Source organism: Geotrypetes seraphini, chromosome 19, assembly GCF_902459505.1.
Source record: "Geotrypetes seraphini chromosome 19, aGeoSer1.1, whole genome shotgun sequence".
In the NCBI taxonomy this organism is placed as follows: Eukaryota; Metazoa; Chordata; class Amphibia; order Gymnophiona; family Dermophiidae; genus Geotrypetes; species Geotrypetes seraphini.
This window is the reverse complement of record NC_047102.1, coordinates 36923912-36943427: the sequence shown is the minus strand read 5'-3', so window position 1 is coordinate 36943427 and position 19516 is coordinate 36923912. Positions and strand designations below refer to the sequence as shown.

The following is a 19516-nucleotide window of genomic DNA, read 5'->3' as shown; positions in this document are numbered from 1 at the left end:
GAGAAGATTCTCTTCCAAAATTCCAAATGTTAGGGGAAAATACGGGATTCAAGGCATTAAACCATGCTGTATCCATTTCCTGACCCCTGAAATACCCATCTCAATTGTATAAATTTAAACAAATGTGATGGAAATTATCTCCTCTAAGAAAGACTTGTATGAAGGCAGCTCTTACCTTATTTGCTGGGCAAGGTGGAGATGGGCTCTTTTTCATAGGAGGGCCCTCAGCATTGACAGCATGCTCATCAGATCCATCGTATTGTTCATCCATTGCTCTTTTGTAACTCTGCTTTCTCCTGGAACACCACACAGCAGGGTCATGAAGTTTTTTTGCAGTGTACAATCGGTACATAACCACTCCAAATACAAAATGCCACAAAATCAATGTCAAGGGATTGTTTAAGACTAAAGTTTTAAAAGTTTTGATTATTGCTATAACAAAACAAAAAAAAGGAAAATTAGGCCTTACCTACTAATTTACTTTCCTTTAGTCCCTCTAGACCAGTGATTCCCAACCCTGTCCTGGAGGACCACCAGGCCAGTTGGGTTTTCAGGCTAGCCCTAATGAATATGCATGAGAGAGATTTGCATATAATGGAAGTGAGAGGCATGCAAATTTGCTCATGCATATTCATTAAGGCTAGCCTGAAAACCCGATTGGCCTGGTGGTCCTCCAGGACAGGGTTGGGAACCACTGCTCTAGACCAGCACAGAGGGGTATTATGCACTCCTTAATACCAAAAGGTGGAAGTGGGAATAAATAAAAACTAATATCTAACTCCACTTCAATAGCTAACGAGTTAAATCTAGTGGAATAAAAAGCCTCAGGTCTATCTGGTAGAGCATAAAGCTCAACCACCTCCATCTGCATCATTGGCTAAAAAAAAAAAAAGCAAACAAAACAAAACACAACTTCCGTTTAGAATCACCCTTTGCCACTAAGGTTCTTAAGAGGAAATAGAGATTTAAAATAGCAGTGCTACGTATTGTTTGACTTTTATGGCGTCCCTTAAATAACCAACGTTTCACGATCTCAGCTGTTTCTTCAGGGCTCCTGGACTTTCATTTGTCTTTCACAATTTGAGCTGGTGAGATTAAAAGAAGCAACAGCTCAAATGAGACGGACCCCATGAAAGAAACGGATAACATCTGGACAGAAAACTATAACACATACACAAATAAAGGCCCTACTGAATATTCAGAGGACAAGCTCTTATCCAAACTGTCATGCAAAAAAACTTCAGAATGTCTGGGATCAAAGACTTAAGAGGAATCATGTGCCAGTTAGCACTCCATGCCTCAAAGATATGCCAAACATGCACATTAGTGAGCCCCCTTTAGTGATTCACACAGGCCACATGCTTGCAGAATTTCTCCAACAAAATCACCGCAAAGCCTCCTACATGTGATCACAGGCTGCACCGCGACTACTGTGTTGAGCCTGCTGATATCATCCCACATAAATTCTCAATTACCATAAAGCACTGCTCCCTATGTTGTTGGAATGATGCCTGATCAGACAAGTCTCCTTGCATCAAGCAAAAGGCCAGAAGAAGAATGTGAAGACCTACAAAGGGACCTAAACAAACTGGAGGAGTGGGCAAATAAATGGCAAATGAACTTTAACATAGATAAATGCAAGGTCATGCATTTAGGGAAAAAGAATCCGATGTTCAGCTACAAAATGAAGGGAACAGTGCTAGGGGTAAGCAACCTTGAAAAGGACTTGGGTGTGCTGGTGGATACAACAATGAAACCAGCGGCACAATGTGCAGCAGCCTCAAAGAAAGCAAATAGAATGTTGGGCATTATTAATAAGGGTATTACAACCAGGACGAAGGAAGTGATCATGCCGCTGTATCGTGCGATGGTGCGCCCGCATCTGGAGTACTGTGTCCAGTATTGGTCACCTTACCTCAAGAAGGACATGGTGATGCTTGAGAGGGTTCAGAGAAGAGCGACGAAACTGATAAAAGGTATGGAAAACCTTTCATACGCTGACAGGTTAGAAAGGCTGGGGCTCTTCTCCCTGGAAAAGCGAAGACTCAGAGGAGACATGATAGAAAAATTTTCAAAATCATGAAGGGCATAGAGAAGGTAGAAAAGGGACAGATTCTTCAGCCTAATGGGAACCACAAGGGGCACTCGGAGAAATTGAAAGGGGACAGGTTTAGAACAAATGCTAGGAAGTTCTTTTTCACTCAGAGAGTGGTGGACACCTGGATTGCACTTCCGGAGGTTGTGAAAGGACAGAGTACACTACGGGGTTTCAAAGAAGGATTGGATAAATTCCTGAAGGATATGGGGATTGAGGGATACAGATAAAGGTAGGGATAGGTTATGAAAGGGTATAGATAGAATGGATAAAGGGGATCCAAGGGTGTAGACAAGGATCACAGGTCATGGACCTAATGGGCCGCCGCGGGAGCGGACTGCTGGGCGCGACGGACCTTTCGGTCTGACCCATCGGAGGCAACTTCTTAAATTCTTAGTTAACATCTACTGGTAGAGAACCAAATCCATGTGTTTGGACTAATCTGGAATAAGCCAGAGCTGGTGCTTCACATTCAAAATTGGCCCCTCAAGACAGTTTTTGGCCAGATAACCAAAGCATTTAAAACTGGGAACAGACACAAAGTTGTTCAGCTGCTATCTTGGTTAACGCTATACAGTTACAATATCTCAACCATTGAGATACCAGGCCTAAAGTATGAAGATACTGTACCAGTAAATTGAAATACATATTCAGCAGCAATGAGACATCTCGCTGAATACCTGGTTAAAGTCATCCAATTTTATCCTAATACCTTGAACCACACTTGCTCTACTGAACATGGCCCAAAACATGTAGTTTTCTGGTATGTCAGATTCCCTGTTTATGTATCCAGATAATACAAAGGGCACAAGCAACACACATTTCTCTACAAATTAAATTAACTCAAAATTGCTCAAGTACGATTGCTCTTAAGGATTTGATTAGTGGTCTTGGAGCATCCTACATCAAACACAGCTGAGTTTCGGACATACCTGACAATCTGTGGCTGCTCTTCAGGCTCTTCTCTCTCTGCAGGGAAACAGCACTGTTTTGTTATTAACAGCTTATAATTAACAAAAGCATTTTATCAACGTCTTGACTATAGCTAATGATCTTAACTTTCAAGTCGGGAACGGTCAACCATTTTTCCAAGATGAAAAGAACAGGATTAAGGTCCGCCTCACCTTTCTCTTGCTTCTGCACTTGTGCAACAGTTAGGCAGGTTACTCTGCTCTGTTCAGGTGCTACGGTGGTGTTGCTGATTGCTATCTTCTTAGCATTCCGGAGGCGAAGAGATCGTCGTGGACTCTCCGAAACCTAAAAGAAAAAAAAAAAATTGTATGCTTTTAACAAGTGCAACTTACACAACTTACACTTGATTCTCTAACACAGGTTTTCATGATTTCCCCAATGAATATGCATGAGATCTATTAGCATACAATGAAAGCAGTGCATGCAAATAGATTTCATGCATATTCATTGGGGAAAATCCTGAAAACCCGACTGGATTGTGGCCCTAGAGGAGGGACTTTGATACCCTAACACCTTCATCTCACATATCCAACCTCAAATCAAAGCAAGACACGTTTATGACTCTTTCAGAGAAGTTTACATGGACTCCAATTTTCTGGAAAAGGATGTCACTATTCCAGGGTTCCTTCCAACTCGTCTGTGAACTTCTAAAAACTTTTTTATTCGCTAAACATTTTGGAAACTAACTCTTGTATTTCAGTTTACTTTATTTTTTTTTTTTATTTATTGTTAACTATGTCAAAGTTTCCTTTATTAACTATTCAGGTAGCAGTACTACCAATTTATATGCTTGGAATAAATTTTAAACAGCACTTACAAAAGGATGCTGAAAAGTTCTCAGTCCAACCAAGAAAGGAATGACGTGGAGCCATGAAACCTACAAGTTATTCCACAGACTACTAGATAGGGCGATAGTAGAAGACAGTTCTTTGCATTCATCTCTGCTAGCTGGGCATAAGCCACATTAGAAACATAGAAAGATGACGGCAGAAAAGGGCTACAGCCCATCAAGTCTGCCCACTCCATTGACCCACCCTATTAAGTCTGAGTGCTAATGACCTAGTTCCTTAACTCGACCCTCGTAGGGATCCCACGTGGATGTCCCATTTATTCTTAAAGTCGAGCACGCTGGTGGCCTTGATCACCTGCACCGGAAGTTTGTTCCAGTGATCTACCACCCTTTCCGTGAAGAAATACTTCTTGGTGTCACCACTAAATTTCCCTCCTCTGTAGACTGGTATAGTTGGGACAAAAATTGCCTTACAATACATATAAAACTGCCCCCGCAATGTCTGCTGGGTGCTTTAAAGGTCAGTATCTATATATTACTAAGGGTGGGATTTTTTTTGGAGGGAGGAGAGTAAGAGATGGGGTGGAAGGAACCCAACTCAGGACTTACCGCTGCATTGTCAATCGCCTCATGCCTTACTGGATGCTCTGCTACACTGTCAATCGCCTCATGCCTAAGACAAAAAATTAAAATGTTGACACCTCTTTTTTTAAGCAAGTAGACCTGTTATTTCACAGCTAGATGTGAAGAAAACAAAACCTGGTGCTGTGCTTCTCAACCTTTGCCTGGAGACACATCTTGTCAATCAGGTTTTCAGGACCACCACAATGAATGTACATGAAAAATTTGCATATAATCTCTGCTGTATGCAGATATTTTCTACACATTCATTGTAGCAATCTGGTTAGCTAAGCGTGCCTCCAGAAGAGGGTTGAAAATTGACAACATAAAAACATTTCTTTCCTCTTGAAGTAGAAATCTTACCCGACTTTGAATATGTCATCATCATCCACCATTTCTATGGAGCTCTGACCTGCAGGACATAGAGACAAAATTAAGACCTTGCCTGTCCCAATATCAGTCTATCCAGTTCAAGAGCACCTGTGCTGGCAATGGTTTGAAGTGACATTCATCTTTCAAGAAAGCAATGTTACTTACCGTAACAGTTGTTATCCAGGGACAGCAGGCAGCTATTCTCACTAGTGGGTGATGTCATCCGACAGAGCCCCGATACGGACGTCTCACAAGCATGTCTTGCTTGAAGAAACTTAGAAGTTTCGAGATACCCGCACCGCGCATGCGCCAGTGCCTTCCCGCCCGATGGTCCGGGCGTGTCTCCTCAGTTCAGGTAGCTAGCAGAGAAGCCAACCCAGGGGAGGTGGGTGGGACGTGAGAATAGCTGCCTGCTGTCCCTGGATAACAACTGTTACGGTAAGTAACATTGCTTTATCCCAGGACAAGCAGGCAGGTACTCACTAGTGGGTGACCTCCAAGCTAACCTCAATGGGATGGTGGGAGAGTTGGCAACTTAGGAGAATAAATTTTGTAACACTGTTTGGCCAAACTGTCCATCCCTTCTGGAGAAAGTATCCAGACAATAATGAGAGGTGAATGTATGAACCGAGGACCAAGTGGCAGCCTTACAAATCTCCTTAATCGGAGTCGATCGGAGGAAGGCTACAGAGGCTGCCATCGCTCTGACCCTATGGGCTGTGACCTTACAGGGAAGGGGTAATCCAGCCTGGGCATAGCAGAAAGAGATACAAGCCGCCAACCAGTTGGAGATGGTGCGCTTCGAGACAGGGCGTCCCAACTTGTTTGGATCAAAGGAGACGAAAAGTTGAGGAGCAGTACTGTGTGGTTTTTTTAACGTGGCACAGCGGGTGCAGGTGGAAGCCTGATGTTCAGGACCTAGGCACTGAAAGCACCAGTTGTGCGGGTCCGTGAGGGATATAGGCCGTGCACACCGCTGGCACTTCTTGAACCCTGGCTGGGGGGGCATGAAAGTAAAAACGGCTTCTGCCAAATCGAAGGTCGAGGCCTCGATGGTGGCAGAAGGCCCCGCCGGGGCAAAACCGAAATGACGAGAAAAATAAAAAGTAAACGTTCGGTTTTTTTGTTGTTTTTTTTTTTTAAAAAGAAATGAAGGGAAAAAACTTCCAAAAAGGTTTCGCAAGCAGGAAGGCGTTAAGGAAAAAATTTCAACAGCCGTTGAAAAAAGCGACTTCTTAGCTCCATGGAAACTAAGAAACTGGGGACCGCGCGCCTCTGTCGGGCGGGAAGGCACTCGCGCATGCGCGGTGCGGCCTACTAGAACTTTCCAAGTTCTTAGAGTGCAATCACTCTAAAATTGTCCGTACCGGGGCTCCGTCGGTGCCGTCACCCATCAGTCAAGAATATGCTGCCTGCTTGTCCTGGGATAAAACTGTGATAGAGGTCAAGGTCGTGCTACATTGGTAGTCACGCTTGTGTTTCTACAAGATAAAGAAATGTTACTGAAATTATACTTTAAAATGAAACAGGTCTCCTATTTAGGTGAAAAGGTGAATATATTTCCAGATGTATCTAAATGGACTCAATCTCGCAGGAAAGAATTTTACATACCGTACAAGAGTGGTTTCTTTAGGGGCAAGTTTTCAGTTAAGGTTTCCTTGTAAGTGTTTTATTTCCTATCAAGGAAATAAGTATATCTTTTTTGAACCGGCCCAATTGGGTTTTTTCCTGGAAGGTAAAGGGCTTTCTACCGTGGCCCAGACTGAAACTGAAACTGTATAATGTGGTCATAAAATGATAAGAATGATGTATGTTCGAGCTTATTTTCCTTTTATTATTAATTAATTAATTTAATTTAATTTAAGCCTTAAGTTTATATACCGCATCATCTCCACAAAAGTGGAGCTCGACACGGTTTACAAATCTTAAATATAGGAGGAAAGAGGAGAAAGATTTACAAGAGCATTTGAAAAGAGGAGAAGAAACAAAGAGAAAAGATGTTAAGATGAATTAAATAAGGAATGGGTACTTTGAAATTCCCTTACTGTCCCGAAGGCTCACAATCTAACTAAAGTACCAAAGAAAAGCAAAATTAGTAAATATTATAAGAAAATAAAGATAGCGGAAATGAGATACAAAACATCCTAACAAGAATACATAGAGCTCTCAATATTTAAAACTATTGAAAAACAAAAATGTACATGCCAAGATAATAAAGTAATAAAAAGAAACTAATTAAATAAAATTAATTAAAAGTAAAGCTAAGCAAAATAAATAAAATAAAATTATATATTTAGTTTTTTGATCCTTGATTCCCACAAGGAGGTTTATTAAGCTTTTTTCTCCCTCAACAGGTAGACTATATTTAAGAGATTTTCTTCTTCTTCTTTTTGTTTTATAGTCATTTGTTTTATGATGAATTGAAAAAGATGTATTCAATATTCCTTGTACAATTCTGTATGTAATTATTTGTGAGAATACCTGCCTGCTTGTCCTGGGATAATGACAGGGACATAGTTTTCCCCGTCCCATCCCCATGAGTTCTTTTCCTGTCCCGTCCTCATCTGCACAAGCCTCAAACACTTTAAAAAGTCATAAGTGTTTGAGGCTTGTGTGGTTAAGGCAGAGCTTACAGGAATAGGGCACGGACAGGGACAGTGACGAAATTCACAGGGAATTGAGTTCCTGCAAAAATGGGGACAGTGACAAAACTCACAGGGACGGGACAGAGAAATTGAGTTCCTGCAGGGACAAGGACAAATTTGTCCCCATGTCATTCCCTAATGCACAGGCCACAGATGCACACATTGTGAAGGCAGACTCGTTTTAGTTCTAGGTGAACTCATTCCCTTGTTTCCATCTGGAAATAGATGCACATGTAATAACCCACTTATTACAATTTTTCACTTGGAGACTAGGAATTAACACAAATCTTTCCGCCTACACCGACAGATTACATGGCTGTACACCAAATATATATCTAGGTCTTAACTTAGACAGGCCGCAAACCCTTGATCCAGGAAAACACCAGAACTTACAGTTTACATTGCAAGAGGCTGAAGACTCCATAGCCGCCCGCTTTTTGGAGATGGACTTGCGAATTGACTTCCGGACTGCTTCTCGGGTCATGTTATCCCTTTTGCTGGCAAGGGAATATTGCTCTACCAAGGAAATCCTGCGACTGTTGGATGGCCTGCTAACCAAGCTTCGACGCACTGACCTCCGGTCTGATTTGGAACCTGTTGGAGTTTGTTTCTGATGGGTTAAATCCAGCACCTGTTCCATCTCAGGCTCCTTTGAAACACCTTGACACATAGCAGACAAGCACAACCTTTCCTCTTCAGTCACCTCCATTTCATCGGGCTTTGGTGTAGACGTCTGTGCTAGCTTTACTTTAGAGATACCCCGCTCTATTACGTCAGGTGTTTCAGGGACTGCCACTGTGGAAGCTTCAGTGCACATGGGTTTTGTCGTTTCCACCTTCTTAGGAGAGTCCTCATCTGAATTCAATACAATCACTTCAACTATTCCTGGGAGATGGCTCTCTGCACTGTTGCGATCACCAGCAGTTATAGCTGTGCCAGGGAACCAGTCCATTGGAACAATGGAGGGTTCCTGAGGAGTGCTCTCAGCAACAGGGGATGTCAAATGGGCCTGAGCCTGAGCTCGAGATTGAGCTCGTGTCACTCGTTTGGGCTGAGTTTCCTCATCGATAATCGAGTTTTCTGCTTTCTCCTTTTGACGTTTTAATGAAAGTCTTCGGACTGAAGCTGTCCAATTGTTGCTACTCCTCCTTTTCCTCGACGGCCTAATTAAAAAAAAAAAAGTTTATCAGTCTAAAGAATAATAGCATGGTTCTCTTTAAATCAGATAGAACAGTTCAAACAAACATTTTATAGATGCTTGGTTTAATTTATATTCATTGTAGACTGGGCTGGTGGGGGAGAATGAATACAGAAGAAAGAGCCATCATTATCATTACCACCACTGCCGGCTGGCCAGACAGAGCATTGTACACTGGGTTCTGGATGTTGTGATCCCTGGCCAATGACTAATGATAGCGATAAGAAATGTGGCAAGGGCAAAGCCCTTGATAGATGTAAATGGGCTACTGTGCCATGTTGCCTTCATCAAAGGCTGGTTCCAACTGAGCTGGAAGTGCAAACGAACAGGAGAACACTAGCAGGCCAAAAAAAAAATCCATTTAAAAAATTACTTTATAAACATAGGTTGAAAGTTGTTTGTTGCCTGTGCTCAAAATGACCAAACCCTCTGTTAACATGTTCTAAGACCTTTTTCAAATTCACTGCTGCAGAAGATACCTCACCTTTTCCCAGTCGGCTCCTGATCCTCAGTCGGCTCCTGATCCTCATTTGGGATGGAGATCACTTTTTTTCGCTTCTTCTTCTGTGATGGGGTTTTTGGCATCAGCTCTGGCTCAGCAGTGAAGTCACTAGTTAACGCAGAACACACAGAAGCCTCATAATCTTTCATAATTCCAAAAAGCTTAATAAAATTTAAAGCTTAATGCACACTAAATGTCATGTAGCCTACAGGTATAAAATAAGACATGCAAAAATTACCGTATTTTTCGCTCCATAAGATGGTGCACCCTAGATTTAGAGGAGGAAAATAAGGAAAAACAAACAAACTACATTCTGAACCAAGTTCTCCTGCCAGGGTCTGCAACCAACCCTACACTCCCTGCCAGGCTCTGTACCCTGTCCCCCCTCCGGTGGTCTAGTGGTAGGGCGGGACAGGATGGACAGATGTCACGGCAGCTGACTTTTTAAAAAATGCAATGTCATCTCAGTAACAACTATAGAAAAATAGATAAATTTAGTGCAACATGTAGACAGCAGATATAAATTCTCAAAACTGACATTTTGATCACTAAATTGAAAATAAAATTTCTCCTACCTTTGTCTACTGATTTCTCTCCTTCATCAGGCCCAACAATTGTCCCTTCCTCCCTCCCTCCTATGTTCCCCTCACTGCCTTCCAGCCTCTGTCCTCTTCCACCCCCCCCCCAGATTTAATTACATCCTACTGCTGCCACTGAGGACATCAATGAAGCAGCAGCAGCGTGGGGGGGGGGGTCGACTCCGGGCTCAGCAGCACAGCAATGGAACGGAAGAAACAGAAGGAACTGCTGGCAAGGGCCAGGCGGGTGCAGCGATTTCTGACGTCGGAGAGAAGGTCTGGGCCAGGACCTTCTGGCAGATGTCAGAATTAACATCAGGAGTAAGGCTTCTGGGCCGGCTGCATGCAATTGCTGCACCCACCTAGCCCTTCCCTTCCTCTACTTTCGGCAGCAGCGAGTGACCAGCAGTGGCAGACGGCGGTCTAAATCAGGTAACGGGGGAGGGGAGATTTGGGTATTTGCTCCATAGGACGCATCCCTTTTTCAACCACTTTTTTTGGGGAAAAAGTCCATCTTATGGAGCCAAAAATACAGTAGTATATTCTAATATCCATTAGTGCACATTAAACTTTATAAAAAAGGCCCAAGTGCTCAGCCAGATATTTTTGAAAAAAGGATTTTTTTTTTTTTTACACACTTAGATTGCTTTTCAGAAGAGAATGTATATTGATTATATTCACCATCTAATATTAAAGTTTTTATTTTGCTTAGCAATGATTGATATAATTTTTCCCATAATAAGATACTTGATAAAGGGGGGGTAGGTTTATTCTCTTTATCACAAAATATAAATAAATCATAATATTTGTTATATTGTATGCAACTATCAAAATAAGGGGAGGGAAAGGGATTATAATTGAATAATAGTTGATATAATTATTAAATATTATGATGTCTAAAATTATAGTAAGGACTATATAATGATATGTTGTATTTACAGTAAGTTATTGAAATATCAACTGTATACTTAATGCAATTGTATGAATTTTTATGATACACTTGTTATATGAAAAATGAATTTAAAAAAAATAAAAAAATAAAAATATACTGCTCTAAACCAAAGCAGAGTACAAAGAACATACAAAATGCAATCTCACAATGAAACAATTTGATGTAAAAAAAAAAAAATCTCCTAGAAACATAATTGCTGATTAAGTATATTTTCAGAAATTTTTTTTTATAATCTTTATTTATTTTAAAACACTTCCAATAAGTGAAAACAGAAGAATAGATTAAACATTTAACACTTTAGACATCACTTAATTTTAGAAGATTCATACAGATCATTACCCAACCTAATTTTATCACCAAAGTAACTATAAAATTTTATCAGTTTCAGAAATACATTATAGACTAGTCTTTAAGCCCGTTACATTAACGGGTGCTAGAACATATATTTGTGTGTGTCTTTTTTTCTCTTTCTCTGTCCTTAGCCGCTTTCTTTCTTTCTGCCTTTCTTTTTCCTTGGCTGTCCATCACCACCCCTTGCCTGCTCCCCCTCTCCATTTTCCCTTCCTTTTACCTCCACTGTGTCCACCACCACCCCTTCACTGCTCTCCTTATACAGCAGCAGCCCTTCTCCCTTTGTTTTACCTCCTCCCTGTCCAGCAGCACCTCTTTCCTTCTCCCCCTGCCCAACATTATTCCCCCCCTGTCCATCAGCATCTTTTTCCTTCTCCCCCTGTCCAGCAGGTTCCCGACAGCTGCCCAGTTGCATCCATTGGAAAAGTTCCCACTGCCGCATCCCTCCTGATGCGGCTCCCGCTGTCCTTTCTGTCTCTGTCCCTGGCCCCCTTTGCCTGTCTGTCTTTCTGTGTATCTCCCTGACCCTGTGTCTTTCTTCTTTCCTTTCTGTCTCCCTTCCTCCCTCTGTCTGTCTGTCCAAAGCAGCATTCCATCCCCCTCCATTTCCCTCCCCCCACACCAGTTCCCTGTGCACCTGCCCCTGTGTCTTTCTTATTTTCTTTGTGTTTCCCTTCCTCTCTCTGTCTGTCTGTCCAAAGCAGCATTCCTTTCCCCTCCATTTCCCTCCCCCCCCAACCAGTTCCCAGTGCAGCAGCATTAGCGTTTCCTCTACCCCCCCCCTTTCCCTTCCCGCGGTCCGGACTACAAAGGTGGTGATTCCAGCTTGCATCAGTCTCCACATGCTGCTTCGGGCCCTTCTACTGCCCTGATTTACTCTGGCACGTCCCTGATGACATCATCAGAGACGCGGCAGAGCAAATCAGGGCAGTAGAAGGGCCCGAAGCAGCGTGTGAAGACTGATGTAAACGCTGCTGGAATCGCCATTCGGGCCCGCGGGAAGAGAAGGGGGTGGGCGGCAAAGGAGAAATGGAGATCGGCGGCAGCAGCAGGAGGAACGGAGAACGTCATCTGGCTGCGGTCTGGCTTGTGGAGGCGATAGGCTGGTGACGTATTAGCGCGCATGCGCACTCCTTCGGCCACAGACCTACAGCACACACAAATAGGAGTGCGCATGCGCGGCTAGCTCTTTATTATATTAGATAAGTAAACCTAAATTACACATATATAATCAGACTTATTTATCAACCTCAAAAATATCACCCTTCCCCCCCTATTACCATCCATATAAATAATCAATTAAAATAACCTTTTATTCCTCCCACCCACACCCCTCTCTGGATGTGCATTTTCTAACAATAAAAATCTTAGTTATAATAATTCTACAAAAAACATCAATGGGGCTCATATTAATTTAAAGTTTTTAATATTCCCTAACAAATCAGCATTCATTTTCTCATATTTATAGCTTAAGACATAAAATCTTTCACTCAAGATGAATCAAAACATGGAACCACTATCATGGATTCACAAATACTGACATACAAGTATGTTTTCAAAATTTTTTTAAACATCTCTAGGCTTACACAGGCACAACAACGTAAGGTTGGTTTGAAGTCTAACGGCCTCTTTAACAAAGCCGCGCTAATGGCCCCGAAGCCCATAGATACTTAAAGGGCTTCGGGACCTTTGCCACGTGATAGCTGCTAGCGCGGCTTTGTAAAAGAGACCGTTAGTTCTATAAGTCTATAAATTAAGAGTGGAAGGAGGAAGCTAGACCTGATTCATCAGGTTGGATAAAAGACTAGCTTGTCAATAAGATTCTACAAAGAAACTACTTTAAAACTACACACCTCAAGAGATACATAAAGGAGGAATTTAGCCAACATATCTGGTTTGAAGAGCATGCCAAGCCCTGAAAATAGAGAAAGTGTTTGATCGAGCTACCCCAAAGTCATTTTATCATTTAATACAATCGTGAGAAGGAATTGATAAAGGAAAAATAGAAGCCCCTGAAAAGGCTCTAACCTGCTGAACATCCTCTTGGCTTCTTCCTCAATTTCTTGCAGCCATAAGTGCTTATTTTCCACTTCCAAAACAAATTCTTCAAATTTTTGGGCAAATACCAGCAACAGGCGAGAGGGACCTTTGGCGTCAGCCATCATTTCTGCAATAAAATGAACAAAATGAAGTGTTACTTCAGAAACATAGCCTATGACAAATCCAGGACACTAAGCTTCCATGATGACTAAATTTCTGTGAAGCCCAGGATTGTGCTGCAAATATTTTTCTTCTAGTTGCTACTGCTACCAAAATAGCTCTTCATTCTTGTCTGCAATGTGCGGTTCTCAGCAGTTATTAGTCATGAAGGGCAGGAGCTATACCTCTGGTCTCATGAAAAACTTAAGATCCACCCCCCTTAAGTATGGAGTTCCTGCTCCATGAGGCTCAAAACACGCTGCCAGACACACCAAACAGAGAAGGAAGCTTATTTCTGTGGCAGTACAGCAGCCATAGATATCCCAAAACCCATAGACATCTCAAAAACCAATGTTAAAAACCAATGGGCTGTTGTCGCAGCTGTTTTTGTAGCAATTGAAAAAAAACAAAAACACAAAACAAACAAAAAAAAAACCTCATGAAAATTAGGTTGGCAGAGAGTAGCGAAGGCTCTCTACATTTGCATGTGCCCATTGCTGGTGATAGCAATGGGCACATATGCAAAATAAAAGCCCCACACAAATCGAGCCGCTGAAGTCTAGCACACTGTTCTTCAACTGCCTGTCTGCGGACCGCTGCCGGTCCACAGGAAATTTCTGCCAGTCCACGCAGGGCCAGCAAGATCGACGAGTTATTTTCATCATGTCCGCGCTGGGCTGGAGAGATCTTGAGGAGCCTCCGACAGTGGCTTTCTCCCCTCTCTGCAGCTCTCCTTTACTTACCAAGGCAGCGATTCAGGAAGGCAGCCTTGGGGCTTCTGCTGAGTCGCGGCTACCTCTCATGATGCAACTTCCTCTTTCCTCAGAGGTGGCGCGACCCAACAAAGGACCCTAGGCTGCCTTCCTGAATTGCTGCGCTGAGAAGTAAGGAGAGCTGCTGGGAGGGGAGAAAGACACTGTAAGAGACTGGGAAGCTGCTGGCATGGTTAAAGAAAAAAAAAAAAAAAAGGACAGCTGCTACTGGACCTGGAGGGAAGGATAAGGAGAGATGCTACTGGGAGGAGAGGAGGGAAAGGAGTCTGGGAATCTGCTGGGCAAGGGAAAAAAGGGACAGCTGCTACTGGACCTGGAGGGAAGGAGAGATGCTGCTGGGAGGGGAGGAGGGAAAGGAGTCTGGGAAGCTGCTGGGCAAGGGAAAAAAATGGGACAGCTGCTACTGGAGAGAGAGAAGGAGATGCTGCTGGGAGGGGAGGAGGGAAAGGAATCTGGGAAGCTGCTGGGCAAGGGAAAAAAAGGGACAGCTGCTACTGGACCTGGAGGGAAGGAAAAGGAGTGATACTCCTGGGAGGGGAGGAAGGGAAGAGAGTTACTGCTGGACAGGAGGAGGAGGGAAGGGAGAAGGAAAATAGGAAGGAAACAGCTGGCAGGGAGATTAGAGGAGGAGAAGGGGAGAGACGGGCATGAGACAGTAGAGAGATTGATGATGGGAAGGGGTCAGCAGAAAAATAAGTAGAGAGGGACAACGATGGTAGATCTGGTGTAGGAGAGATAAAAATGAAGAGAGTGGTGAAGCTGGAATGAATCATGTAAAAAGGAGAGAGGGGGCACAGGCTAGATGGAAAGGGGAGAGGGGCATAGAAAGAAGACAGATACTATATTGAAGGGGGAGAGAACAGACAGTGGATGGAAGGGGCAGATGCTGGATTGAAGAGAGGGAAAAGAAGATGAAAGCAGAAACCAGAGATGACAAAAGGTAGAAAAAAATAATTTTATGTCTATTTTGTGATTAGAATATCTCAGATTTGAAATATATATCCTGCTAGAGCTGGTGTTAGAAATAACTGGGGCTGCAAAGCCCAGGAAGTGCTTCTTTAGCTTCCAGCTGGCTTAGGGCCTCTCTGACCAGGGGGCAGTTGCCCTAGTTGCACTCCCCTAAAACTATTCCTGTCATGTGTGACTGCATATTAGCATGATATTTCTGTGTAGCATTCTGTAATAATTTGGCTTGTTCAGTTTTCTTGATAGTAGAGGGGATATATGTGAAGGGGAGGGGAGACGGGTTTTATGATCCTTGCTCTGTATTATTTGTATTTATAAAATGACAATTGTACAGAGTATTATTTCTTTTTATACTTTAATAAAATACATTCAATATAAAATCATAACTGAGGCTTGTGTGGATGGGATCAGATGATTTGTGGGGACCGAGCTCAAGAGATGGGGCGGAAACAGGGTTTTTAAATTTTAGTCCTAGTAGTTTGCAGGTCCACAGATGTAAAAAGGTTGAAAAACACTGCCTTAGGTAGCTTTTGACAGGAGAAAGTGCTGTTGCTGCTGCTATACAAACTTCTTCTTTTGGTAAACAAACACACATTTAAAGAACTACAATAATAAACAGATCTTGTCCTCAGGTGATTAATACTGACAGCCCACTGGAATGCAAAGGCTAATACTTTAAAACACACCTATAAGGTGACCACTAAAAGTACCGATCCTCGTATTTATTTATAGCCTTGTGCTTTAGGATATAAAAATGTGTTGCAGAAACACTAAATAAAATCCGTACTTTTCATGACGTAATGCTTCAGGCCCAGTCTCGAGACACCTCCTGGCAGCAAGTGGGGGTACGGTCGCACCCGAAACGGTTTTAAACACCCCCCACCCCCTTAGATAACCACGTATAAAGCGAAATTTGATCCGATTTCAAGCTTTTGGCCCGCCATTCCGAGAGCTGATGCTGTCACTCGGGCCCCGGGACCGCAAAAATCAGCGGCCGACGCACGGAAGCCCAAAGGAAGAACTCACCTGCGATCCGGTCCGCGCCTCAGCCGCCGACCTCGCGCCCCGCTCAAAACCGTTTGGATTTTCAAAAACAACGACCGCTGCCAATGGCGCTCTTACGCCAGGCTAGTAGGGCGGAGTTAGGAGGGCGGACGAATCTGATTGGCCGCGATTGCAATGACGACATAAAGAGTGGCTCAAAGCCTGTTTAAAGGACCGCCGAAAGTGACAGGCGACAGGAAAGAGCTGATGGATCCGATTGAGCTGTAACCGGACAAACGAGCGTGTCCTATTACAGTGGATCAGGGGTAGGGAACTTCGATCCTGGAGAGCCGTATTCCAGTCGGGTTTTCAGGATTTCCCCAATGAATATGCATTGAAAGCAGTGCATGCAAATAGATCTCATGCATATTCATTGGGGAAATCCTGAAAACCCGACTGGTATAGAGCTCTTGAGGACCGGAGTTCCCTACCCTTGCAGCAGTGGCATACCAAGGGGAGGGCGGGGAGGTCGGTCCTCCATGGGTGCAGCCTTAGGGGGGGTGCACAGCCGGACAGGACCGGAAAATTCCTGGGCTGCGACGGCACTCAGCGGCATCGGCGCCTCCCCCTGCCCCACGACAGCACTCAAGTTCGGCCTCCTTCTCCTGGCATCAGCAGAACTTCAGATCGGCAACAGGTGCTCAGTCAAAAGCTTCCCCTGACTGAACTGCCTGGGCGGAAACAGGAAGCTGAGTCACAACGTCCAAGTTCCGTCTAGGCTCTGTTGTAAAACTTTCAGTTATACATGCTGTTCGACTAAGTCTAAGCCGGCCCACATTCCGCCCAACTCCCACCCTGGAAACGCCTCCTGAAACGCCCTGTTTAGCTTTGGTCGTTCAGCGGCACTATGAAGGCCTAGGTCATTTAGAAATACGTCCAAAACCCGTTTTTATTATCGGCACTTGGACGTTTTTGAGAAATGTTCGTCCAAGTGCCGACTTAGGCCAGTTTTTGGACGTTTTTCTCTTTCGATTATGAGCCCCATAGTGTTTATATATTTTAGTGACGGAACAGAGAACAGATTTTGAACTGACGATCGAAAGAGCCTTAGAAGGGTTATTTTGTACCTGGGGCAATGGTGAAATTTTAAGTGACTTGCCTAGAGAAAAAGAGAGACGAGAAAAGGGTCATCATATACCAGGTCAGACTTATTCATTAGGCAGAATAGGCATGACCCCAAATTCTATAAGGGTTGCCCAAATTTGGGCACAGATGCAAAATCTGCAAGAAAGCAAACAAGATGCTAGGAATTATTAGTAATGAGATGGTAAACAAAACTTAGGATGTTATAATGCCTCACTTTGAGCATTGCGTTCAGTTCTGATCTCCTTATCTCAAAAAAGATATAGCAACACTAGAAAAAGTTAAAAGAAGAGCGACCAAGATGGTAAAGGGGATGGAACTCCTCTCGTATGAGGAAAGACTAAAATGGTTAGGGCTCTTCAGCTTAGAAAAGAGAAGGGAGATATGATTGAAGTCTACAAAATCCTGAATGAGTAGAATGGGTACAAGTGAATCGATTCTTTTTTACTGCATCAGGATTTACAAAGACTAGGAGACACTCGATGAAGTTACAGAGTAATACTTTTAAAACCAATAGGAGGAAATATTTTTTCACTCAGAGAATAGTTGCCAGAGAATGTGGTATGAACCAGTGAGTCTCACTTCAATAGTGAGTAAACTCATGGAAACACTAATTAAGCATAAATTAGATACGGTCTTGAATGAGGGGAATCTCCGGGACCCCAGCCAACATGGATTCACCAAGGGTTGGTCCTGCCAGTCCAACCTTATCAGCTTCTTTGACTGGGTAACAAGAAGGCTGGACTCGGGAGAGTCCTTAGACGTCGTATACCTTGACTTCAGCAAGGCTTTTGACAGCGTCCCACACCGCAGACTGCTGAACAAGATGGAATCGATGGGGTTAGGAGTAACACTAACTGCATGGGTTAAAGATTGGCTAAGTGGCAGACTTCAGAGGGTGATGGTTAACGGTACCCTCTCCAAAACGTCGGAAGTGACCAGCGGAGTGCCGCAGGGCTCAGTCCTGGGTCCACTCCTCTTCAACATATTCATTAGGGATTTGACTCAAGGGCTTCAAGGTAAGGTAACCTTATTCGCTGATGACGCCAAACTATGCAATATCGTAAACGGCTACAATCTACAGGATACTATGGAACAGGACCTCCGTACTTTAGAAAGTTGGTCCTCTGTCTGGCAGCTGGGCTTCAACGCCAAGAAATGTAAGGTCATGCATCTCGGAAATGGAAATCCATGCAGAACTTACACCTTGAATGGAGAAACTTTGACCAAGACTACGGCAGAACGAGACTTGGGAGTGATCATCAGTGCAGACATGAAGACTGCTACTCAAGTGGAGAAGGCTTCATCTAAGGCACGGCAGATGATGGGTTGTATCAAGAGAAGTTTCGTCAACAGGAAGCCTGAGGTCATGATGCCATTATACAGAGCCATGGTGAGACCTCATCTAGAATACTGTGTGCAATTTTGGAGGCCACATTACCGTAAAGATGTGCTCAGAATTGAGGCGGTTCAGCGGATGGCCACTAGGATGGTCTCGGGGCTAAAGGGTCTCTCGTACGAAGAAAGACTGAACAAATTGCAGCTCTATACTCTCGAGGAGCGTAGGGAGAGGTGAGACATGATTGAGACATTTAAGTACATCATGGGATGGGTCGAGGTGGAAGATGATATCTTTCTTCTCAAAGGACCCTCGAACACAAGAGGACATCCGCTCAAACTCAGGGGAGGGAAGTTTCGTGGAGACGTCAGGAAGTACTTCTTCACGGAACGAGTGATAGAGCATTGGAACAAGCTTCCAGTACAGGTGATCGAGGCCCGCAGTATCCCAGACTTCAAGAATAAATGGGATGCCTATGTGGGATCACTGCGAGGGTCATACCAATGAATAGGGTCGCTAGGATATAGACTTAATAGAGCAGATCAGTAGAGTTAAGGGTCCAGTAGACTTAAAAGGGGGTCAATGGTATGGGCTGTAGCCCTTATTTGCCGTCATCTTTCTATGTTTCTATGAACAGCTAATGCAGCTGGTTTTATATAGTAACATAGTAAATTATGGCAGATAAAGACCTGACTGGTCCATCCAGTCTACCCAACCATACATACTCCATAAATTAATCATTTAATGTAAATGGTCCTTTTTCTTAAATATTTCTGGGCCATAAACCCAGAGTCCTGTCCAGTGGTGTGCTTAGGTTCCAGTCCATCTAAACCATCCCAGCCGTCGAAGCCCTCCCCAGTGAAAGAGGCTGTTAGAGCCCCCCCAATCCTTTAAAAGAATGGAAAAAAGATCCAAATTAAGAAAATAAGAAGAAACACAAGCACTGGCAAGTTAGATGTAAAGCATTGATAAAGACAGCTAAGAAAGAAATTGAAGAGAAACTTGCAAAACAGGCAAAAACTCATAGCAATTTTTT

The 19516-nt window shown here is 43.4% G+C and overlaps 1 protein-coding gene across 6 annotated transcripts in view; it reads right to left on the bottom strand.

Annotated features, from left to right (window-relative positions):
* INCENP (inner centromere protein) overlaps window positions 1–19516 on the bottom strand; it is a 73294-nt gene that overhangs the window by 42163 nt on the left and 11615 nt on the right. For 2 of the 6 annotated variants that reach the window (XM_033927942.1, XM_033927943.1), the window contains exons 1-9: window positions 16509–16554; window positions 13105–13243; window positions 9178–9303; window positions 7889–8658; window positions 4842–4890; window positions 4467–4530; window positions 3220–3352; window positions 3028–3064; window positions 176–296 (exon numbers count right to left, since the gene is read on the bottom strand). In XM_033927942.1, the coding sequence (XP_033783833.1) occupies window positions 176–296; window positions 3028–3064; window positions 3220–3352; window positions 4467–4530; window positions 4842–4890; window positions 7889–8658; window positions 9178–9303; window positions 13105–13243; window positions 16509–16539 (1470 nt within the window). In that variant the 5' untranslated portion in view covers window positions 16540–16554. Of the gene's footprint in view, window positions 1–175; window positions 297–3027; window positions 3065–3219; window positions 3353–4466; window positions 4531–4841; window positions 4891–7888; window positions 8659–9177; window positions 9304–9433; window positions 9562–13104; window positions 13244–15801; window positions 15824–16040; window positions 16171–16508; window positions 16555–19516 lie in introns of those variants that run through there. The other 4 variants (XM_033927945.1, XM_033927944.1, XM_033927946.1 and 1 more) reach the window with 4 other exon arrangements.